Raw genomic sequence first — 25,452 nt, forward strand, 5'->3', positions numbered from 1 at the left:
CTGCACGTGACTCTTGTGCACTTTTCACGTGTAAAATACATCAAATATATCGTGGTCAATGACACGAATCGCATCCCATCTATTACAGACTGTGGTTGTTGTGTCCATGCTCGGGTGTGGATGTATACAGTCCAGGTGGGCAAGGTATATGTTGTGTCCATGCTCGGGTGTGGATGTATACAGTGCAGGTGGGTAAGGTATATGTTGTGTCCATGCTCGGGTGTGGATGTATTCAGTGCAGGTGATGGGCAAGGTATATGTTGTGTCCATGCTCGGGTGTGGATGTATACAGTGCAGGTGGGCAAGGTATATGTTGTGTCCATGCTCGGGTGTGGATGTATACAGTCCAGGTGGGTAAGGTATATGTTGTGTCCATGCTCGGGTGTGGATGTATACAGTCCAGGTGGGCAAGGTATATGTTGTGTCCATGCTCGGGTGTGGATGTATACAGTCCAGGTGGGCAAGGTATATGTTGTGTCCATGCTCGGGTGTGGATGTATACAGTCCAGGTGGGTAAGGTATATGTTGTGTCCATGCTCGGGTGTGGATGTATACAGTCCAGGTGGGCAAGGTATATGTTGTGTCCATGCTCGGGTGTGGATGTATACAGTCCAGGTGGGTAAGGTATATGTTGTGTCCATGCTCGGGTGTGGATGTATACAGTCCAGGTGGGTAAGGTATATGTTGTGTCCATGCTCGGGTGTGGATGTATACAGTCCAGGTGGGCAAGGTATATGTTGTGTCCATGCTCGGGTGTGGATGTATACAGTGCAGGTGGGCAAGGTATATGTTGTGTCCATGCTCGGGTGTGGATGTATACAGTGCAGGTGGGCAAGGTATATGTTGTGTCCATGCTCGGGTGTGGATGTATACAGTCCAGGTGGGCAAGGTATATGTTGTGTCCATGCTCGGGTGTGGATGTATACAGTCCAGGTGGGTAAGGTATATGTTGTGTCCATGCTCGGGTGTGGATGTATACAGTGCAGGTGGGCAAGGTATATGTTGTGTCCATGCTCGGGTGTGGATGTATACAGTCCAGGTGGGCAAGGTATATGTTGTGTCCATGCTCGGGTGTGGATGTATACAGTCCAGGTGGGTAAGGTATATGTTGTGTCCATGCTCGGGTGTGGATGTATACAGTCCAGGTGGGCAAGGTATATGTTGTGTCCATGCTCGGGTGTGGATGTATACAGTCCAGGTGGGCAAGGTATATGTTGTGTCCATGCTCGGGTGTGGATGTATACAGTGCAGGTGGGTAAGGTATATGTTGTGTCCATGCTCGGGTGTGGATGTATACAGTGCAGGTGGGCAAGGTATATGTTGTGTCCATGCTCGGGTGTGGATGTATACAGTGCAGGTGGCAAGGTATATGAAGAGTTTTCATTGATTACAGTTGATAAATAGTTTGGACTGTATGTGCTTTTGGCTAAAATTGAAATGCTTGTTATTATTTGTGTATGTAATCAATTCATTGCTTCAACATAAATGTCTTTGCTATCTGATATAAACAAGATATATTGGATTGTCAATTTGTCACTGATGAACTGTAACTAAGTCAGGAATATTAATTTGTTGTCCATGTCAGGAAACGTGATGACCCTTGGTGAGGACCAAACTGCATTGGGTTCCCTGACATTTAGCAATTCTACATCATTTGCTGAGAATCTAACAGTAACTGGTCAGGTCAATGGAATAGATCTATCTACTGATGTGGTAACTACACATCTCAATCATAGCATCAATGGCCAAAAAACTATCAGTCAAGATTTCAGGCTGAAAAACGATGCAGTTGTTGAACTGGAGAAGATGGTAGATACAGTAAGTTTTGATTTTATAAGTTTAGGCTCTTGATATGCCCAGTGGAGCATTGATCTATGGACACAGTAAATGTAATTGAGTAGCCACTCTGTGTAATTATTTTGAAGCTGTTGAGTCGAATGGGTGTTGTCAAGATACTGTTGTTTTTGTAATACTTTCTCTTAAAGATGTGTGTCAAAGTTTTGATTTAAAACCCACCATATCACTGAAACGATACAACACAAATATTCAAAGTTTGAAACATAACTTAACTTACTTGGTAACAAGCAATGGAGAGAGAGCTGTTGGTAGCTGTTGTCTCTCTGAAGTAACGTAGTTTTTTAGAAAGAAGTAATTTTCAACAAATTTGATTTTGAGACCTCAGAATTAGATTTTGAGCTCCCAAAATTTGAAAGCACTCAATTTTGTGTGACATTTCTTCAACTTCGTGTTTTTTCTTCCAATATTATCTTGCAACTTCGACAACCATTTGAGCTCAAATTTTCACAGGTTTGTTATTCTGTGCATATGTTGAGATACACCAAAGTGAGATGACGGGTCTTTGACAATTACCAAAGGAGTCCAGTGTCTTCAACAGGGTTGTAATTCAGTTTGATGAGGCCTGGGTGTAGCTATTGATCGAAGACCTAAAAGAGGAAAATCCGGTCTAGACACATTCATGTAGTAGACTGATTTAGATATTGACTACCACCACCAATGATAAAATGTTGAGTTGAAAAATGAATTAATCATTAATTACATTATTAATACCACAGGTTGATCTCTCATCATTTAAATCACTTGCGATTTATGTGACACAAGATGGAAGTATAACAGGGGCCACAACATTTGACGGTTTGGTCAACATTGAGGGCCAGTTGCTGACTGATCTTGTAGATGGAAGCAATGTAACCAAGATGGATGCTGCTGCAGTACTCAGATATAGCACACAAACCATTTATGGTAAACCATCTCTAAATGCATTTATGTTGATAATCAAAAAGATATTTGGGAAGGGGATAGACAGGTTAAAAGTCCCTGCCATCTTTGCATAATGAAGTTTGGCTGCATATGATCATTAACCCACCTACGTACTTAACTCCAATCAGATGCTCGGACTGGAGCAGTTTTTATATTGCACTCTGCGTATTGTGAGTCAATGCCTCATGCTCCGCATACGGTCAGTGCAAAAGTAACATTCCAAACTTTGCGCGTGCAAAACAAAAAACAAAATTATAGCCTAACCTAATATTGACTTAATGTGGCTGGAAGATAAATTCGTTATCACACTTGCGCTCATGGAATACAGACATTTTTCTGTATTCGACTCGCGCTTGTGTGATAACTTTATAAATATTGTATGCTGGCCATAAATCTTGAATACAAGTAACTTTGATTGAACCCTTATTTGACTTTTAGGTGGGAAAGTATTTGAAGGTAACTTTGTGTCATTGAGTGATCTGATTGTGAATGGCAGTCTCAATTCAGCTCCTGTCTCTGAGTTTGTTCTTATAAACCAGCCTGGTCAGAACATCAACACTTCCATTCATTTTGCTAATCATCTCTTTGTGAATGGGGACATTGTCATCCTAAATCTCCTGAATGGAATGAATATATCTCAGGATGTTGTTTTGACTGCAGGATCTCAGGTTATAAAAGGTAAGTCAATATAGTCTCTTTGTATATGGCAGGGATGTGATTTCTCTGTTATTAACTGGAATTCCAATTTTGTTTTACCCTAAACAAAACAACAACATTTTGTGTTTGTTTGCTGACTAACCCATTCAGTTTTTATTTTGCTGAAGTGTTCAAGCTTTTACAAATGTTCAGATAATCTTTTAAGGCTTGAGATCCCCACTATTTGTAGATCATTTTACTGGAACCATCACCCTTTGTGACCACCAGCCAATAAACCATTTGCGTGTTAGATTTGAATATTGTCTGGTACAATGACGTGCTTGATCACAAGTTACCACTTAAATTTGAACTCACCAGAATATAGAGACAGTTGCTATATGCATAGCAAGCTCCAGATGAGCAGACCCTGGTACCATTGTTCCAAACACCTTCATTCAAAAAATTATATGGGTGTTCACCGTCTCCTATGTAACTTCGCAAAAGTTAATATTAAAATCTAACACGCAAATGGCTTAATATGGTTGTAGTAGTCAATGATATTGTTCAGAATAGTTGCTGTGATTCTAAAAAAAATTATTGTTGCTTCACAACTTGGAAGATTGTGTAAACAGCATTGAAGTTTTGTATATCATATAAAAAATTAAATTTTTGTTCATATAACTACGATGGATGTAATGATCCATTTAATGCAACCAAGGAATTTCACAAGTTGGATGTGAGGTGAGAAAACCTGAAGAGAATGTGACCGTGAAGTTTCTGCCACTACCTGCACCGCTCAGCCTGTGTGCTCGTATTGCTCAACGGTGTGTACACACTGCTATACAAACAGGTTTGTAGGACTTACTGTTCATTTCCAAAATGGATATGAAGGAGTCCAGGGGCCTTTCTCAAACCTCGGCTTGGGCTCCGGCTTAGGCTTCGCGCGCTGCGCAGGCAGCTTGCCTTTAAACCTTCGAGCAGCGCGCTTTGCACGGATATTAGCACGCAGAGCCTGAGCTGGAGCCCTAGCAAACTTTGAGAAAGGCCTTTGTATTTTCACCTATATATGATTCTGGTAACCCTCTACAGGTAGTGTCAGCTTTACTCAAGAGATTCATGTGCTGGGAGATATAGACATGATAGAAAATGCTACTTTAGCTGGAGTAGATATCAGTGAGTTACCATCACAGACTGTCAGTACGTCTTCTCAAGTGCTTCAGATAATGACTGGACTCAAGGAGTTTACACAATCTGTGGACGGTATGTTTGGCAGTCAATGGGACAAGTTTTTAGTCTGTGGGCTTATTTTGTGTATCTGTCTCATGGAGTTATGTATAAGAACAAGAGGGTGCACTGGTGGTGCTGTGTGCACAAACGCGACGGGTCGGCCGCAAGGAGACACGCTTGCCATTGTGTAAGTTGAACTTCGTAGGCGCATTGAATGTGAAATACACGTCGTGTGTGTTGACACACGCTAGCGATGCTGTTTTGTCAACTTACAAAATGCCGGCATATATGCATGCCGGGCCGCATAACTCGGCCAGTGCGCCCTCTAGTTCTTATATATAACTCTATGATCTATATGACTTTGCCTGTTATTTATAATTTTAATTCCACCCCAGCAGCAAAAAAGGCCAATACAGAATGAAAACAATATTTAGTGAAACTGCATAAAACAGTTTGTAAAACAAAAAGACATAAATAAAAACATTTTAAGATACAACCAAATTTAATGATGTAAAAGCAAGAGCAAAGCAAACAATAAAAAGCCAACTCTGAACAAGTCTTGGGTAAGGATAAGCCAGGGTGGGAGAGGGGTAGGCCAGAGCTACTACTTCTTGATGCAATAAGCCATTTTGATATATGTTGGACACATTACTATAACACTATTGGGTTTGGGGAAGTCTGTCTGTATATACCCAAACCAAACAGTGCAATCCTATAGTGGCTTATGCCATGTGCAGACATCTTTCTCTTCAGGGCCCAATTTCATAGAGCATAAGCACAAACATTTGCTTGAAAAGCATGAAATTTCTTCCTTGGCAAAAACAGGATTACCAATCAAATTTCCAATTGTTGCAAATTGCTTGTTACTGGTATTCAGCCGTTGTTTGCTTCCTGAAAATCACGTGTAAAATTGGTTGGTAATCCTATTTTTACAAGGAAGAAATTTCATGCAAAGCAAATTGTTGTGCTTCGCAGCTCTATGACATTGAGCCCTGATGTATTAAGCAGGTTTGGTTTTTTGTTTGCTTGTATTTATGCAGTGGAGGGTGATGTTACTGTTGGTCAGTTTATTAACTCTGTCAACCTGACGGAGGTACAGCAGCAGATTCTATCATTAGCACTGCTTCAGGTTATTGACCTTCCAGTAGAAATCAGAGGCACACTGGTAATCAGTGGCAACTTGAACCTTGTAAATGACACCATAGATGGATACCAGTTATCAGAGGATTTGATCAAACTTGATGATGTTTCCAGCATTGAAGGTATGTGTTGAGGATCATGTGTCCTCTCTACATGTGTATATTTAAACCATTACTGATTATGTAGTTCCTTCTATATCATGAACTTCCTGAACCTCAAATGGACAAAGATTTTGTTCAACAGAGACTTTGATGTTTTACTTGGCATGTTGTTGCCAAGCGTCTCAAGCATGACACTCGTCATCAGAGTGTGGGTTCAATCTCGGTAAAGAAATTAATTGTGTCCATGAGCTTAGACACTTAACTATAATTGCTTCTCTTTCAAGGGTAGAGATTGTTTCCGGTTCATGCTCAATTTATTGTCAAGCAAAGTTCATATGCAATTTTACCTCTATATATAAATCAAACAACTGGGCAAAGTAAAGTACAAATTGAGATCAAAAGATTATGGTTTCAACTTCAAGTGTTCATTATATTTTTTATTAAAAAAAATACTTGGCAAAACAATTGTTTCAATGTTTACATCACAGAAAGGTCTTAAAACAGAATAAGATTAAAATGAGTCTTAAAAACACAAGAATTTATTAATCTTGAATCTTAAATTTGAATTCATGAACCATAAAACATAATTTCTGTATTGTTTCTGAAGCCTGTGAACACCTATTCTTTGTATTATCACAAATGCTGAATTTTGCCTTCTGCCTTAACAATTGCACATGTAATGTCACACCAGGTAATAAGATCTTTGAGGAGTTTGTTTTAATCAATGGTGATCTGGAGCTAGATGTAGATGTCAATATAAGTGGTGTAGATTTGCTGGAGCTCAACCGAACAGTAAGTTTGAATCTATGGGTGCGTTCGATTAGCTTCCCTGTATCGACCCCGCTGTGCTCATTAGGGTGTGCCCCTGACAAGAGCTAATCGAAATATCACACTCGCCCTCTCATGGTGACGTCATGCACCTCGGGTCAGCCCCAAGTGACCCATTCCACAAGCAGGGCACTTGGGGCCGACCCGGGTGAGCCCCTGGAATGACGTCAAAGCTATTCCAATGTCCCGGGTGCAGACCAGGGAAGCTAATCAAACGTACTCTCTGTTTGATTCTCCTGTGTAAAGTCATCTTATCCTCCCACAAACTTGTGTGTTATTCCCTGAATTTAAAGGTTCTTTATTTCTGTTGTAAATAGATGGGTTGCAATACGCATCATCGAGCACCATCTTTGATGTAAACAATAGAAAAGTGCACGCGTGTATATACGCGCTGCGTGTGACTCTCAGCCAATGGTAGCTCTTCACGCGTGCACAATTCATCAAATATTGCGCGCCGATGACGCGTATTGCAATCCATCTATAAATGGAGCACAATTAAGTATTGACCAACCTTGTTACTTCTAAGTAATGTTGTTGGGGTGAATGCATTAAAACAATTCTATGCATTGTAATTTATTCTTGGTATCAATTTTTAAAGGCATGATTTCATTTCAACAACAGAAATCCAATGTTTACTTTGTTTGTGATATGAATGTAGGTTATCAAGCTGTTTGGTGTGCAGACCATTGATGGCAGTGTCGCAATTAGAGATGATGTGACCATGAAAGACAACTTATACATAGACAAATTGCTGAATGGTTTGGATATATCTGTTGATGTTGTCACCCTCACTGGCAACCAGAATATAACAGGTACCTTAAGAAATTTGCTTCTCTCAATTATTTGACTTTTATTTTCCTCCCTTAGTTCTTTGATGTTTGGAAAATTTTATCTGAGAAAGTCAATAATTAGAAAACATATGATTAATAATAATAATAACAATAATAACGGAGTCTGATATAGTGCACGTACCTAACAAGGTTCGTAAGGCGCTGAGTATATACAAACTTTCAGAAAGATAGGTTATTGAAGTTCTGAATTCTGAGACCCAACTTTGTAGCACCCTATAAGGGTTTACAAAGTGCTACGGCGCATACAGCAGCCACAGCCAGGAACACCGGGGCGAACCCCTTCTCTGCACTGGGTTCTTTTACATGCGTTACACAACACATGGGACCAACGGCTTTACATCCCATCCAAAGGGATTGTAATGGAACTGTTAGAGTTAATACTGTCATGAACAAGGGTTTCAATCCAAAATTAATTGAGGAGACAATTGCTTCAGGGAAAAAGTCTTTTTATTTTATTTTGACCACACAAGACTTTATGAGTCTTGACTTTATGAGTCTTGTGAAGTGAAAATCCTCTCTGAGTTGTTGGGATTTTTCTTAGTAGGTACCCGGAAAGTAACCAATCAAGGTCAAACCAAAACATCAGGAAATTGGTATGAATAAAGTTTGTTTGTTATAGTTTGATTCCCTTTTCCATGCATATATAAACCTTTTTGATGCCAAGCTAAAAAAGGCTACCCTTTCTCTCTCTCTCTAGTCGAACGAGGTCGGAATCACGTTGAGGCTCGCCCATCCCTCTCAATAATGATCCAAATGGCTGCCATGTTGCGAAGTTTACATCATCTGAAATATTTTTATTTATAAGTATTTTAAGATACACTAAAATTTTATCTTCTACTTAATGGTTCCATGACTGAACTTTGTGTTTTGTTTTTTTAGCAGAAATAGAGTTTGAGTCGCTAACGGTATTAAGTAACATCCAAACAGTGAATTTGAATGTGTCAGATGAAATGAACTCGGTCAACATTGATGAGTTATATTCTTCAGCAGTCATGAGTGTTGGAAGCGTGAACTCCATCCTATCATCTATAACGTTTGATCAGCTGATTGGTAAATAAGGGAATAAAAGGGTAGTGACTCGGTCTTAAACGTCCGTTTAAAACCTTGCAAGGTCGTGGTCATGCGACGGCTCAGTGCTTTCAAGGTTTTAAACGGACGTTTTAGACCAAGTCACTACTCTTTTACCACATTTTATAAATGCCCTTTTGTTTAAAGGCTTGTAAAGTTGGTAAAATTATCAAGAACCAGGCCTCGTTGGGATTAAACCACTAGTTGAAAACCTCTTCACCACACATTGATTCCATTATTTAATCGTAAATCAACAAAACGCATTATCAGCATAACTTATTTTGAATGGTAAATAGTTTACACAAGTTGCATGAGCTTTTAACCATCGACTTTTCCAAACAAAGTGTGTTACAAGTATAATTAAAGTTTTGTTAGTACATTTTGTGTTCTAAATTTGTTGAACATTCCATTTTGATTCTGCATATTTGTCACTTGCAGCAATAACGGTCGATTAACAAGAGGGATTAAATCTCTTTGTACAGAACGTGTGGTACCGCCAGTCTGCGCTCTTGCCTGCTTGTAAAGTTGAATCATTGGAGACAAGAATTGTGAATATACATGTTTTCATTTACCGTTTGTGGTGTTTCACATCATGGCATATTTTTACATTTTTTGTGACTTTCCGCTCACTAGGGCTGGTTCAAAATTTGGGTATTAGCACACGAGGGTGGTTGGTATTCAATTGTGTTTTTCGATTTGGTGAGCACAAGTGTACACAATTTTTATCAGCTAGGTCTCAAAAAAGTATTTTTTTCTGTATTATATCCATACAACATACGACACCATGGTTGAGTGAAGAACCAAGAGCGCACGCGCAAACTCACATACGCCAGGTCGCCCATTGTTTGTATAAGGTATGTGGGTAATTACGAGGTGTCGTTAAACGACCGCGGTACCACGGGTTCAACTTTTGAAGTCCCTTCGTTGGAGCTCCTTCTCTTCCTTCCTCCATGGTTAAACCGGCTGCAGGTCCCTTAGAGGTAGACTTTGTTTGGAAATTACACACATACTTCAACATTATAACATTTATTTATCTCATGATCACTCCTCATTCTCAGTGCACGCCCAGCTTGTGGTGAGCGACCTTATTGATCAGGTCAATGTTCAGCACTTGGAGAAGTATGTTGTGACCTTGTCCGGAGACCAAACCATTTTGGGTAAGATGTTTTTTCAATTCTATCATAACAATTGACCCAATTCACCTAAAGTCATATAGAATAATCTTGGATGCGCCATACTGGTGGGCAATGTCACTGTGTGTTAATCAGTGAAATGCGCATCTTTAGACGACGCGGCATTTACACGTAAACATTGCCAATCAAAATGGTGAGCGAACAACAGTCGCTTTCCATTCATGTGTGGCATTTTAAAACTAAATAATGATTGAAGTAATTCACGAATGTTACACCCTCTGTAGTGTTAAATGTGAGTTTGAGCCTCGCGTAGATTAATTGTGTACGTTCATCAAAAATATTCTCTCTTATCTCGTCAGTCTCTCGACGATGACTCAGCAAGCTAGTCGAAACGTTCAGACCAATTCTAGAACTATACTCCGCGGTAGTACAGTTAATTACGCTCCTATTAGCTAAAGTAGTAGTCCCAGCCTATTTTCTATACCTTCTGCCCGGGTAATAGTAAAAAAGCAAAAAAAAATAGTAAAAGAAGTCACCCGAACATCCAATAAATCTACTCCACGGTAGTAGAATAAAGCAAGACAGTCCTCTAAGAACAAACTCTACCTGGCAAGTAGACACACACATAGTGTTATCGCAAACCAAATAGATATAAGTAATATTGATTACGATTTGATACTTTGAATTGACAAAGCTGCCATTGATTTGCTTTGTTTGTATTTTGAAGGTTCTTTGGAGTTTTCAACTGGTGTGGAGTTCTCTCAGAATCTTACTGTGAATGGAAATGTTTCTGGAATTGACTTTGATTTCTTCATTACATCAGTGGTTCTTAAAGACACAGATGGGTTGATATTTGGACTCAAAACATTTTCTGGGTAAGAAACTGAATGCTTGCTAATGCTTTTATCTTTAAAAACAATCTTTGAACATTACAGACCCAGTATTATTATTCAATATTGAAATATTACATAAGTTTGGAGCATTATGACAGAATATATAATCACAAGCTGAAATCTTGTCTATGCTTGAGTACGAGTAGCGCCCTCTAGGCAGCTGGACGGCTTTTTTGTCTCTGTCAAATTGTATTCTTGCCAAATCTCTCCATTCTCCATAATAATTGATATCCTGACTGCAAGATTAACATAGACCTTCCTAACAACTTGGTGAGTCTTCTCAATAACTATGAACTCTCCCACGAGTAAGTGACTATATTTTTGAACTGCTTTCGTAATTTTGTGGAACTGCAGGCATCTCTCTACCGTTAACCAGTTGTGATATAATCTAAGCAGTGATGACGTCAGTCCTGAAATACTCTGCCAAGAGTCTAACTGACATAGGAAGGAAATTGCAAAAAACCAACCTATCGCAACGAACGTGGGATATTCTGAGAGCTAATAACATAGCAAAAATTAATAAGCGAGGTTGCAGAGGAGGATCTACAACACTTCGTCATATTCCAGTAGTAATGTCGCAAAGGTCCACCATTTTGAAATCTACACAAAGGAGAGGAATTGGGAACCTCATTAACATAACAACTGAGCAACCGAGGTACCATTATCAGCTACCAACTATCTTGTTATGTAATCCTCGTTCCCTCAATAACAAAGTTGATGAACTGAGCCTGATTTTGAACAATAACAAAGTGGACATTGGAGCTATCACGGAGACGTGGTTTTCACCAGACCAACCTGTGGATCAAATTAGTATCCATGGCTACAACATTTTTTCGCGTCCAAGAAAAGACTGTCGAGGAGGGGGTGTAGCTCTTTACACCAAAGAATGCTTGAATGCTACCTTACTTGATAACATAGAGGTTCCTGATGACATCGAAGCAATCTGGGTTAATGGTCGGCCTCCACGCTTACCACGTTCAATTTCAAACATTGTGATTGGAACTGTTTACTGCCCTCCCAAAAGCATTATTGCTCAACCTCTGCTTGATCACATCAGTTCCACTGTTGATCAAATTCTCACTCGGCAGCCTGATTCCGGCATTATTGTCATGGGTGATTTTAACCGGCTAGAACTGGACCCTCTTTTGTCAAATAACTTTATTCAAATTGTGGACAAGCCAACTCGTGAAGATGCCATTTTAGACAAGATCATCACCAACCTATCATCATTCTACAATCCTGTAGAAATCAGCTCCCCTCTTGGTCTTAGTGATCACCGCTGTGTCATTGTCAGACCTAAAAGCCCCATCCGCAATACCAACACCAGCAAGACTCGAGTGGTACGGCCCATGAAGGACAGCGACGTGCGAGAATGTGGTTCATGGTTGAGTGACCATGATTGGTTGGAAGTAACCAGCATGCATGACGTCACTGCAAAATGCACGGAGTACGAAACCCTCAACTGTGTGCTAGACACTTACTTTCCGAAGAAATCAGTCAAAAAACACCCCACTGACAAACCATGGCTGACACCCTACATCAAATCACTCGTTGTCAAGCGTCAGTGTGCTTTCCATGGCAACCAACAATCGCTGTGGAGGTATTTCAGGAACAAGATCAATCGTGAAATCAAACTGGCCAAGAAAACACACTACACAACCAAGGTCGAGCGACTCAAGAAATCTAATCCGAGTTCATGGTTTCGTGAAGTTCGACTTATTACAACAGGCACGAGCACAAATCGCAACATCCATGTGCAGAATATTGACCCCACAGCTCACAAGGACATAGCGTCTGCTATTTGTGAAAAGTTCGCTGCAGTCGGTAACGACCTTGACCCCTTGGATACATCCTTACTGCCAGCCTACCTTCCAGCCAAACCAATCCCTCCTGTCCAACCTTGGGAGGTGCTCAAACAACTTCAGAGAATAAGCAGCACAAAGGCGAGTGGCCCCGATAATATTTCGGCTAGATTTATACGACAGTATTCTTATGAACTTTCTAAGCCATTGACTCACATTATCAACGCCTCGTTTGCACAGCTTATCGTCCCAGCACAATGGAAGAGGGCAATTGTCGTCCCTGTGCCCAAAACTTCACCAGCCAACATAGACAGTTTGCGACCCATTGCCCTCACAGATCACTTTGCCAAAGTGACAGAACACTTCATTGCTCAACAAACAATGGCGTCGATTAAACCCAACCTCGACCCCGCCCAGTTCGGAAACATCAAGAACGTATCCACTACGCACTGTTTGATTGATGTTCTTCACACACTCCATGCCAATGCTGACTACCCAAATCTATACCGTCCATTCTTCTCACTGACTTTTCTAAGTCTTTTGATCACATCGACCACATAATTGCATATTAATTTTAAATTTTTTAAATTTTATTAATTTTTGGTTTTTACCCATATACCTCGATGTGTGTAGCACTGTATTACTCAGTACTTCCCCGAGTCCTGTGAAAAAAATCACAGGCATTTTACTCGGGTGGGATTCTTTATCCCGATGCAAATTTAACACATAATTGCAGTTTCCAAGCTCCTCAAGTTGGGAGTTCCACCACATTTAGCTGCATGGATCGGTGATTTCATCTCTAATCGTGAACAGTGCGTGAGATACCATCGATTGCTTTTCGGAATGGACCCATACTAATGCAGGTGTCCCACAAGGCACTAAGCTTGGTGCCATTATCTTCCTGGCAATTATCAATGACGCCCGTTTCAAAGAGAACAATACAAGTATAAAACACTTCAAATATGTTGATGACATGACTGTCATTGAAACCCGTGATGCCAGTGTTGGATCCAACCTCCCATCTGCAATAACTGATCTGGATGTTTGGTCGTCGGACAACAAAATGCAACTCAACGTGAAAAAGTGTTTCACCATGGACATTTGTTTCTCGCGGAACCAACCAGATCCCCTCGCATTGACTCTAAATGACAAAACTATTACACAATGTTCAGTTATTAAGCTTTTAGGTATTTTTATTCAAGCCGACTTAAGGTGGGACATGCATGTAGGCTCAATGATCAAGCGTGCAAATTCCCGCCTTTTCATGCTTCGTAAATTGAAGTATCATTACCTAAGCATATCTGATCTTGTTGCTATATATACCTCCTTTGTGCGGCCAATTTTGGAGTACGCTGCACCCGCCTGGTCAGGTGCTTTGTCAAGTAAGCAGTGCAATGATCTGGAAAGGGTGCAAAAGCGCGCATGCAGAATTATTCTTGGCAATGACTACGTGCGCTTCTCAGACGCTCTACAATTGTGCAATATTGAAACACTGGTATGCCGTCGTAACCACTTGTGCCAATCTTTTTCCAAAACTCTCCCTTCATCAGTCCTAAAGCGCCTCTTGCCACAGAGGTATGATAGTGGGTACCAACTTAGGAACTCTGGACTTCTGGGTCAGTTTAAATGCAGAACCGAGCGCTATAGAAAGAGCCCTCTCCCTCACCTCACACGTCTTTTTAACAACTGAATTGCAATAGAATGCAGCTTTTTATGCGCCCTTTGACTGTGCCAGCAATATTTTTTATCCAGGTTTTTTTTCCCGCAACTTTCAGAACAATTTATTTTGTACATTGTAAATATTTGTCTCTCCTTAATCAATTATTTCTTAAATAATGTGAAATAGTGTGATTTTTTCTTATTTTTTAATCTCTGTATATTTTCCTGTAATTCAACCTCCGGTCGCCATGGGAATTTGTTTTTAAAATAATAAACCAATTATGAATGAATGAATGAAAGTGAAAAGCCAGAATTCACCTCGTTATAATATTCTGCAACAATGCACAAACTTAATAATAATAGTCAAAACAATAATAATATCAAAGTCTTATATAGCCCACGTATCTACCAAACAAGGTACTCAAGGCACTTAGTATATACAAACTTTCAAAGAGATAGGTTATTGCAGTGATGAATTCTGAGACCCAATTACGTAGCACCTTATAAGGGTTTACAAGGTGCTACGGCGCATTTAACAGCCAAAGCCAGGAACACCAAGGCGAACCCCTTCTCTTTTTCGATAAGTGCACTGGGTTCTTTTACATGCAATACCAACACATGGGACCAACGGCTTTACGTCCCATCGGAAGGACGAAGCAATGGTTAAGTGTCTTGCTTAAGGACACAAGTGGCACGGCTGGGGATTCGAACCCACACTCTGCTGATCAGAAACACCAGAGTTTGAATAAGGTGCTCTTAACCGCTCGGCCGCGATACTTCTGTGTTCAGAATTTGTTTTACACAGTTCACACATAGATCTTTGCCATTTAAAATAGACACCAAACCTGTCCACCCGCACTCTGAAGCTTAAAACTATCAAGCCCGGTCCATACTTCCTGCAAATGCTTTGTGCGAAGCGAATAGCATTGCATCACAATTGGACGAGGGGTGCGTGCTGATTATTGCGTCATCAAAATTGGCTTCGCATTTGCATTTCGCAGGAAGTATGAACCGGGCTTTAATCTGTTAAAACAAACCAAACAACGTGGACAACTTATGTAGACACTAACCTTGTCTGCCATGACGTACAATTTGCCTCAATGAGACAAACGAGCTGGGACTAAACTTTTGTAGGGAATGTTGCTGCAAAGTATCCCAAATGTTCAAATTATGGAGCATTGTTTCGTTCCAGCACTCAAATAACAGGGATCTCTTTCTATTGGTATACAATATAAAATAACAAATTAACACTGGTGTCAAACTCTTGCAAGGTTGCTTTGTCATATCCACTCTTGTGGGGTGTCGTGGCCGAGCGGATAAGCACCAAATTCAAGCTCTGATGTTTGGGTTCGAACCTGAGCAAGACACTTCACTATAATTGCTTCTCTCCACCCAGGGGTAAATGGGTACCTGTGAGGGCAGAGATGGTTCTTGTGATTGATTTAGCTTAGAAGCGCATGTTTGTTACACAAGTATGTATACTCCCCAGGGAGCTGAGATGGTTTAAGGAATGATTTAAGGCCCAGTGACCAGGGATAATAATGTTGGAGCGCGATATAAGAGGCCACTAATTATTAATATTGATTTCAATGGCTGTTATAGGGATCTAATGAAATGTTTTAGTGATTGTTGTTTTATTATATTTTTGAACAGGAATATGTCAGTTGATGGAAATGTACCAGTTGATAAGTTCATTAATGGTGTCAATCTTGGAGGTTTAAGCCAACTCTATCTGTCTCGCACTTTGAATCAGACGTTATCCGGACTGAAAACTTTCTCAAGCAATATATCTGTGGGTAAGTCATAAATCTCATTTTTAAAGTGGAATCATTTTGAGTTTAAAAGCAGGGATTTTGCATGAGATAAATGTTCGTAGGTTTGAAAAGGTCATTAATTACATTATTGTAAAAGATTTTAATGGATAGCTTTTTTTTTGGGGGGGGGGGGCTTCATTCAAAATTACTGGAGAACAATTGAGCACTGTGTAGCTTGCCTTATTACCAAAGCACAGAGACTTTTGAGAATTTCTGCCTTTTGGTCATTCAAAGCCAAATCATGTGAGATGGGTTGTATGCGATAAATACTGGCATAATTACACGATTGTAAACGATTTTAATGATTGGCATTTTTTGGCGGTGGGGGAAGGGCTCCCACTTAAAGCTACTGGTGAACAATTGAGCAGCCAAAACTAAAGCCTTGAGTTGCAGGTACTGTAGTTAATCAACTATTTTCTTTGTGTTTATTTTTGTTTTATGTTATTTGTGATTGTGTGCTTCTTTTGAATTGAATTAGTGAATGTGCACACAATTTAACATATAGTGGTAGATGGTTAACAAGATAAAAGTGCATAGTGTGGGCATAAAGTTCTACACCAGTCCAAAAACAAAATGCCCCCCTGGCTATTTGGTTTAAAGTTTAATTATTCATTCTACTGGATACAAAGCAGCCAGCCCTATCCCAGCCCTAACCACACAGTAGGTCTGTGATCCTCACACTATTTTTGCAGAATTAACAGTTTAAAGACACTGGACACCTTTGGTAAATGTCAAAGACCAGTCTTCTCACTTGGTGGGTCTCAACATATGCACAAAATAACAAACTTGTGAAATTTTGAACTCAATTGGTCGTCGAAGTTGCGAGATAATAATGGAAGAAGACCCTTGTCACACGAAGTTATGTGCTTTCAGATGCCTGATTTCGGGACCTCAAAATCTAATTCTGAGGTCTTGAAATCTAATTCACATATTTTTTTGAGGAAATTACTTCTTTCTCAAAAACTTTGTTACTTCAGAGGGAGCTGTTTCTCATAATATTATACTACCAACGGCTCTTCTTTGCTCGTTACCAAGTAAGTTTTAATGCTAACAATTATTTTGAGTACTTACCAATAGTTTGCAGTGCCTGTAACTTGGTTTTGTACTGTTCTATATTTAGGATATTTTGTTTCTGTTTCCCCCCCCCCCAGATAATGTGTATCTTGCAGCCGGTGCAGAAGTGAATGATATAATCCCATCTGCTGATCTGGTATTGATTCATTCAGGAGGAGATGTTATTGATAGTCAGTTATGGTTCAAATCATCTTTGGAGATAAAAGGCGACGTCAATATTGCCAAAACTGTCAATGAAATCCATTTGTTACAGGTACATACACACAAAGTCATTGTTATCATAGTGTTATGTGAAGGCTTGCATTAAACACATGATACAGTCTCAGTTTAATAGAATCCTAATGAAGGAAGAAACTAAAAATAAGTAGTAAACTTGCGGGTACAACCATGTGTAAATCTCTCTGAGAAGAGCAAGTTATTGGTCTTGACGTTTCAAACAGTATACTCTGCACGTCTTTCTCCACACCATGCAAAGCTTCAAACAATACTTAGAATCCTTTTGTGGTCAAAAGGGCTTAGAAGTAATGAAAGTTGATTTGAACATATATTGCAATACACTTAAAGACAATGGACACTATTGGTAATTGTCAAAGACTTGCTGTATCTCAACATAGGCAGAAAATAACAAACCTGTGAAAATTTGAGCTCAATGGGTCATCGAAGTTGCGAGATAATAATGAAAGAAAAAACAACCTTGTCACATGAAGTTGTGTGCTTTCAGATGCTTGATTTCGAGACCTCAAATTCTAAATCTGAGGTCTCAAAATCAAATTTGTGGTAAATTACTTCCTTCTCGAAAACTCTGTCCCTTCAGAGGGAGCCGTTTCTCACAGTGTTCTATACTATCAACCTCTCCCCATTACTTGCTACCAAGTAAGGTTTTATGCTAATAATAATTTTTAGTAATTACCAATAGTGTCCACTGCCTTTAAAATGTAAGTGTTCTTGTTTGTGAACTCTGTGTATAAGCTTGATACAAAGTGGTGATCCAACCAGCTATAAGCACAGTTTGATTTGACCAATTGGGTTTACTCATGCTCAGTTATTATAACAAAGCAATGTTCAAATGGAGGAGCAGTTGATCATTTTTGTTGGTTTTATCAAACATGTAAACAGTTTTCCCAACTCTATTTCTTTTCATATTTTAGTTGTATAACTCTGTTGTCTGGCTTCAAAGTCCAGAGCAGACCATTGCTGGCAAGTGGACACTTTATAACGGCATGCATGTTGATGGTAATATTACAATGCAGGAATATATGGAAGTCAATGGAGTGGATATATCTGGTAAGTGAAGGATGAAGCCCATACTTTTTAGAAATAATTTGGAAAACAACTCGTACCTGATTGCTTGTATCACTCAATTAGCGTCACATTCGGTTTCAGATGAAGTATGAATCGGGCTTGACGCTTGTCACAAAAACTTACTATGAGTATACATTTTCCCTATTTATGCACCCCGATACTTACAATTTTTGGTTTGCATTGTATTTGAATGGCATTTGAGATTTTAGAGTATGGATTAGTTGATGTAGGCTCTGCCTTTTGACACCCTCAGTTGCCTTTAAGTATCAATCATTTGGTCACCATTATCCAATCCTTTGTTTTGGGTAAATGTATACCAGAGGGGCTGATCACATCTTTCACAGGTCGTACTTCGACAGCTCGTTTTTTTAACGCAAATGACACCGTTGAGCATTTTCCGTTCCTAAGTGCGGGCTGTGCATTATGAGAGTAGGGCAGCTCTTTTTGGTTCAGCTAAAACTAGACTTTTATTCATTTTGATTTTACTTCTTGCATTTTGTCAGGGTAGTTTCACAATGGTATCATTGCTGGTGGTGCAGAATATAATCTGCCAAAATGCAATAGCTTTATTTCAGGCTTAGGGCCTGTTGAACATGGGTACCTTGGGGGCAATCACTGGTGTATGGATTGGTCCTATTGAGCACTGGTGCTAGTGTCCATTGAGCAGTTGTGCCTAGGGTCAATGGAAGGAACACTGTTCAGTACCTATGAGCTGAATATACTGGTGTTAACAATTGAAGTGTAAGTTTTAATTGATGTCTACAGATGTTTTAAAGACGGTTCAAGTAAAAGTTCTTGATTAGGGAAATAGCACCACTGAGATAGGGTCAAGAGTATGGTAGGAGTTACAGTAAAATTTCATATCATATCTATGTTTCTTGTTTGCAGAGTTGGCAGATACATTAGTGCAGTCTGGTCATAATCAGACAGTGGAAATCCCTACTATTTTTAAGGGTCCTGTTACGATTGATGGTAGCGTGGTTTGTCTTGGACTTATTGGAGATGTTGACTTACAGTTTATACTGGATGATGCTGTCATATCAAATCCAGCACAGGTAAGGATAAAATCACAAATGCTTTCTTATTACTATACACATATTGACTGGCAATGAGGTAACTAGTGTAAGTCTATTCCCCCAAGGACTTTGAGTGACCAGAAGAGGGACCTATCCCGAGATCGAAGGCCGAGGGAAATATATAGGCCCCTCTTCTGGTCACTCACAGGCCCGAGGGGGAATAGACGTACACTAGTTACCGAATAATGCCAGTCAATATGTGTTTTATAACACAGCTCGTTCCTAAATGTGAAATAAGAACAGAAATCTGGAAAACCAGGCACTATTTTCAAAGACTAGTGCCCGGTGGGCACAATTTCTACAAAGCAAGCGTGCGCGATCACTAGACTATATAGTTCACCCCACGTGACCGTGTTTCAGCCAACCAGAATACAGAACAAGCAAGTGGTGTGTTATAATGACAAACATTGTATAAAGGTGCCTACAACATTATTTTCAATTACACTAGTTACAAATGACTTCCTGTATTATTAATCAAATAATCAAAGAGATTTCACATGCAATATTCAGAAGGGTTACTACTGGGCACACTTTGTTTGTGAAATTGTCTTTTCGACGAAAGTGTTTATGTGTTACTACTCAACTCATTGTGTAAAGTTTCATTTCAAAGTATTATTGCTATGATGAAGTAGTGGAAGAAAATGAATTGTAAATACCAATGCAACAAAACTGGTCTCAAAGATGAACAAGAGTATAGAATGTTTTAAACAACCCCTTTTTTGCATGAAAGTGGCCATCTTGTAGGGCAAACTGTATATGGACATCTAAACGCGTACATCAATGAAGCATGCAGCATTCCAGGTTTGATTTCTTAGGCACATGCACGCACAACCGACACGCACACGTCAACGGACGCCATGTTGTAGGGCAGATATTTAAACGGTGACGTCAAATTCAATACGGTCTATTTTCAGTACTTCATTATTGATTTCATCACTATGAAGATACATTAAAGGAACACGTTGCCTTGGATTGGTCGAGTTGGTCTTTGAAAAGCATTTGTAACCGTTTGTTATAAAATGCATATCTATAATATAATGTCTCTCAAATCGCATGGGCGCCGCCATTGCTTTCTTTGCGCCGCAATTGTTTTCACGTCAAGTGGTGCCCGCACCCTGCCAAATTGATGCGTCCCTGGGTCAATTTCTGGGTACCCTTGGGTTGGGGGTTTGTGACGTCACAGTCAAAGCGCGAGCGTGTAGTAACGTTGGGGTTGGGGCTTCCCTCAGGTTGTCAGGGGGTCTCTTCGTTGTTTAACATACCCGTCAGGCGCCCTTTGTGATGTCACAGTCATCATAGCACAAGCCTCTAGTAACTTCGCGCCTACAGACATTGCTAGCTAATTGAATAAGATGTGGTTTATTTCCCTGCCAAGTGGCCCATGCCTTTCTTGCACAATTTAATAATCTCTTTCTTTATTTGCCCTTATTTTCTTATTCCTTTCCATATAAATCTTGGGCCTCTGTTAGAAGTTGAGTAATGTTATATATGTTTAACTCAATTATAATACCAAATTTTGTGTATTATTTGCAGACTATTTCTGGCGAAAAATATTTGACTGGTGTCCAAAGTGCTGAGCATCTTGAAGTAGAGTGTGAATTGGTATCAGATGTTGTCCGAGGTTCAGAAACTTTGTCTCATCTTCTGGTCAACACAGTGACGATATCCACAGATCAAGACGTTGTAACAGATGTCAGCTTCACAGATGATGTTGTGTTTCTGGAACATGTCATCGTTGAAGGCAAGTTTGTAATATTATGTGATGAGTTGGCATTATAACATGTTTGTCGAATGTAACACATCTGAACTCAAAAAACAATTATGATAGGTTTTCTCGGTCAAATTCGGCAAATTAGCAGTCAATTTCATTTTTGTGTGTTCGAATTAAAGCCGTTTTGCCTCTCAAGTTGTTACTGCATTTCAAATTCAGAATTCGGCCATTCAATTTCGTTTTGAGTCAAGTCACATTCCTTAAGCACTCTGTTCAATTTAGCGTATCGTCATTCTTTTTCGCGACACACACACACCTCAAGAAGCATCTGCAAATTTGAATGCTGCTTTGATGAGTTGTTAAATTGAATGACTATTTTGTTAGGTCGAATGACACAACAGTACATTTGACTAATCATAAAACGAAATTGAATGACCCTTTTCAGTTGCATTCGATTTCGCGCGAAATAGAATCGCTTGGAGTTTAAATTGGCTGCTAATTTTCCGAAATTGACCGAGAAAACCTATAATAACAACATTCTGAAGATCCAGGTTTCTACCACACGCTGATTGTGTGGAGAGGCTGAAGAAACTATCCTCAACAATTTCTAATCAATTGATTTAAAGCCTGCATTACACCGAACTCGTTTTCACTCTGTTCTTAAAAATGTAGTTGAATGGGCTGAGACTGTGTGCAATTGGAGTGGATGTTGTGGCAACTTTTTATGGCCTGTTTACAATCTTCATGGACGGTGCTCCATAACTTTAAACCTGCTCGAAGTTTGTGGCCGTGCACCATTTTGCAATTGGGCGGAGTGGCAATACTTAAGACACTTTCTGCGCCTTGAACACCCAGCAGGGTGGATATGTGCGCATTACAAGTCTTATTATTATTTTAGACAAGAAGGAATTACTAGTAATTGTCGTTCGTAGTTTGTGCTTCGGACGTGCTAGATGTGTTGTGGTTGTGCGTCTTTTTGATGGACGTGTAAATGTAGATTTTGTCTATTTGTAGCATGTTTATCTCGTTCACAGACAGACTTAGCTCTGTACCAGAATTGAATAGCTAGGGTCATCATTACATGAGTTTCGTACTGATTTAATTGAAGACTTTCCTATTTCAAATATTTTCTTTTAATTTGTTGAACGGTGGTAGGGTCTTTTAATTTACCCTGTGTATTTATTTATCTACTACTAGGCTCGACAGATGGAATTGATTTATCTTCTGATGCTGTTTTGAAACACAGCGATCAAGACCTGACTGCTGAGAACACATTTACAAATGGCTTTCATGTTGAGGGCAATTTAACAGCAACTGGGCTGATTGACACTGTGAACGTGGCTGTTCTGGCAGCAAGTGTGGTTCTCACTGATGTTTACCAAGTCATTGAGGGAGCATGGCAATTCCAAAACAACATCCTTGTCTATGGTGAGAAAATATTTCCAACTTTGAAAGTAGCAATCAGATCTATCTTCTTGTGTGTTTGAACCAGGAATGGGTGCACAGACATTCATGTTGCACAAAACCTATATGAATATACTCTGCGCATAACAAGAAGTTTATATCCAAAAATGCAGAGAGAAGGAAATACTAATGCACAAAGAAAAACTGATGAAGAAGCATGGTTATGGCATGTTTTGACATTATCTAAGAACATATGAAATAATTAAAATATTTCTAAGCCCTTTTATAATAATAATAGTAAATATATACTTATACCGCGCACATATCTGTCAAAAAGACACCCATGGTGCACAAAGAGAAAGATAATAGAACATTTAACAGTGAACTTTAAACTAATATATTAGTATTATTATTACTGGTTTGTTATTAAAAGCATCTGTTTGTCACAGCCCAAAGACTGAATTATAATACAGATTTAAATTTACAGGTACAGATTTAGAAAGAATGTTTGAACAAATATGTCTTTAAACTGGACTTGAAGCACTGACAAACTCATGGGGTAGCCACGCAGAACGATTGGTCTCCCCACGCAGAACGATTGGTCTCCCCACGCAGAACGATTGGTCTCCCCACGCAGAACGATTGGTCTCCCCACGCAGAACGATTGGTCTCCCCACGCAGAACGATTGGTCTCCCCACGCAGAACGATTGGTCTCCCCACGCAGAACGATTGGTCTCCCCACGCAGAACGATTGGTCTCCCCACGCAGAACGATTGGTCTCCCCACGCAGAACGATTGGTCTCCCCACGCAGAACGATTGGTCTCCCCACGAGCGCCTGGGTCTGGTCTCAGAGAGCTTGTTGTGAGTGTCAGAAGAATGATGACCAGTTTGATAAATTTAATGGAAAATAGCCTCCACTATTGTGTGTTTGTATTTCTTGATGTAGGTGACATAACCTTACCAGGAACTGTGAATGGCATCGATATAAATGAAACTGTAGTGACGTTGACTGGAGCGCATGAGATCACTAGTCCCAAGACCTTTACTAATGATGTCTACATTGAAGGAGATCTACTCGTAGCAACTGTCAATCATGTTAATCTTGTTCTCTTTGAACAGGACATTGTTCATTTGCTTGGGAATTATACCATTACTGCCGCTAAGGTAACTTAATAATTACTTACTGTTTGACAACATTTTAACCTAAAATATCAAGTAATAAACTAACAAACCAAGGGCAATAATTGTGATTGAAGCACCTTATTGGTGCATGGTCCTGGATGTTGGGAGCATGAAGCAATGGCCGCCGCTGAGCGGACTTATACATCAGAACTTAGGTCTGGTTTTACAAATGATAAGACATAAATAGAGAAACCAAGGAAAAACTATGTACCAATGAGATGTTGTCAATGTTAATTGCATTACTGTAGATTATAGGACCCAAAATCTGGTGCTGGTGTCACAGTTGAAGAATGCTTGGAATTTTGTCAACATGTGCCGAATTCACTAGAGTACTTAAAGTTTAGGCACAAGTTCCATTCAGACTCTGTTACTTGTGTAAACCTTGCTACATTTCATATCTCATGTATGTTTCTTTGTTTGAATGCAGATATTTTCTAGTGAAGTGATGGTTCTCAATGATACAACTGTATTAGGATTAGTTGATGGCATAGATGTTCAACAGATGTACTATTACCATCAAACCATTGCATACCAGCTGTACTGGCAAATATCTTACCTTAATGACACTTTGCGAGAAATGTGCCAACCTATTAACAGTCTCCAGTATGCTGTCATGAGTAAGCACTCGCATCATTGTCATCTTTATTTCATTTCTAACCAAATAATTGCAAAGTTGTTTTGTTGAATACATATCCAAAGGTTGTCATGTAGGGGAGATGCGGGAGAGTTGAGCCATAAGGAGATTTGACCTACCCCCCCCCCAAAACACCACTATCCCATAGAGTGGTTGAGTCCAAATGCCCTATGTTGTTAGTGTCTAACCAAACTGTCTTTTTGGCTACAACAGAGAATGTGAGAGATACGTGCTCATAGTGGGAGTGACAAGAACATCAAAATTCCACTAAAAAGTGAATTTTGGAACTCTAGATAAGATCCTTTTTTATGTTACCCACACTGGTGGCTCAACTCACCCATAGTCCGGGAGAGTTTAGCCACTTTGCACCTTTTTTTCAAGCATCTCCGATGGAAAAAAATAGCAGTTGGTTCAATTATAATGTTATACTCAGTAAGTCAACACTCATAAGTTTTACTTAAAACTTTTAGTTAGGGGATCCTACATTTCATCTCTGCAGAATGGTGCAAAATGTAAAATTGGCTCAACTCTCCCACATCTCCCTACAATGTTAATCATGTCTGCTGAGGTATCCATAGACATCTCTTGAACTGAGACAAATTTTTAATTGGTTCAAGATTTAGCCAATATTTTCACTCGCCATTAATACCCTTTAGATTTTATATGCACTCTGATTGGTTGAACACTGGTTTCATGCTGTGGCATTTAAACATTAGTTGTAAATCTTTGATTTGCAATTTTTTAATACATGTTTGTGTCTTTTCATTTTGGCTGGCAAATAAAATGAAATGAAATGAAATGAAATCTCTGTGAAGACAATCTCTGTGAACTAGCAAATAACTGGCCCTCAAACAAGTATATTGTTTGTGAAGTTCTTTTTCACTTATGCATGTTGTGCAGGAAACTATCAAATGAACCCTTTTCTTTGTGCGTACTTTTATTTTATTTTGGCAAGGATTTTAGTGCACGACAAAAAACTTATTTAAGTAGCTGGTTTGCACATGAAACCAACATAGTATTGCGCATTAACACAGACACCTATTAAATATGTCCATTTGATATAAGTTATTTTCAGAACTCACAGTCTAGTTTCTAAAGAGTTTATAATGTGTGAGGTATTAGCTGCCTCAAAGTTGA

General features: G+C 39.5%; 1 protein-coding gene across 1 annotated transcript in view; it reads left to right on the forward strand.

Moving 5' to 3' along the window:
- Window positions 1–25,452, forward strand: part of LOC117292331 — a 49,260-nt gene that overhangs the window by 17,579 nt on the left and 6,229 nt on the right. The window contains exons 12-29 of the mRNA XM_033774356.1: window positions 1,586–1,818; window positions 2,574–2,760; window positions 3,217–3,456; window positions 4,504–4,674; window positions 5,682–5,903; window positions 6,574–6,674; window positions 7,369–7,522; window positions 8,441–8,611; window positions 9,688–9,786; window positions 10,490–10,637; window positions 15,770–15,912; window positions 17,082–17,257; window positions 18,153–18,288; window positions 19,195–19,361; window positions 20,916–21,123; window positions 22,291–22,521; window positions 23,446–23,663; window positions 24,109–24,298. Of these exons, the coding sequence (XP_033630247.1) occupies window positions 1,586–1,818; window positions 2,574–2,760; window positions 3,217–3,456; window positions 4,504–4,674; window positions 5,682–5,903; window positions 6,574–6,674; window positions 7,369–7,522; window positions 8,441–8,611; window positions 9,688–9,786; window positions 10,490–10,637; window positions 15,770–15,912; window positions 17,082–17,257; window positions 18,153–18,288; window positions 19,195–19,361; window positions 20,916–21,123; window positions 22,291–22,521; window positions 23,446–23,663; window positions 24,109–24,298 (3,195 nt within the window). The remainder of the gene's footprint in view (window positions 1–1,585; window positions 1,819–2,573; window positions 2,761–3,216; window positions 3,457–4,503; window positions 4,675–5,681; window positions 5,904–6,573; window positions 6,675–7,368; window positions 7,523–8,440; window positions 8,612–9,687; window positions 9,787–10,489; window positions 10,638–15,769; window positions 15,913–17,081; window positions 17,258–18,152; window positions 18,289–19,194; window positions 19,362–20,915; window positions 21,124–22,290; window positions 22,522–23,445; window positions 23,664–24,108; window positions 24,299–25,452) is intronic.

Source organism: Asterias rubens, chromosome 7, assembly GCF_902459465.1.
Source record: "Asterias rubens chromosome 7, eAstRub1.3, whole genome shotgun sequence".
NCBI classification, from domain to species: domain Eukaryota; kingdom Metazoa; phylum Echinodermata; class Asteroidea; order Forcipulatida; family Asteriidae; genus Asterias; species Asterias rubens.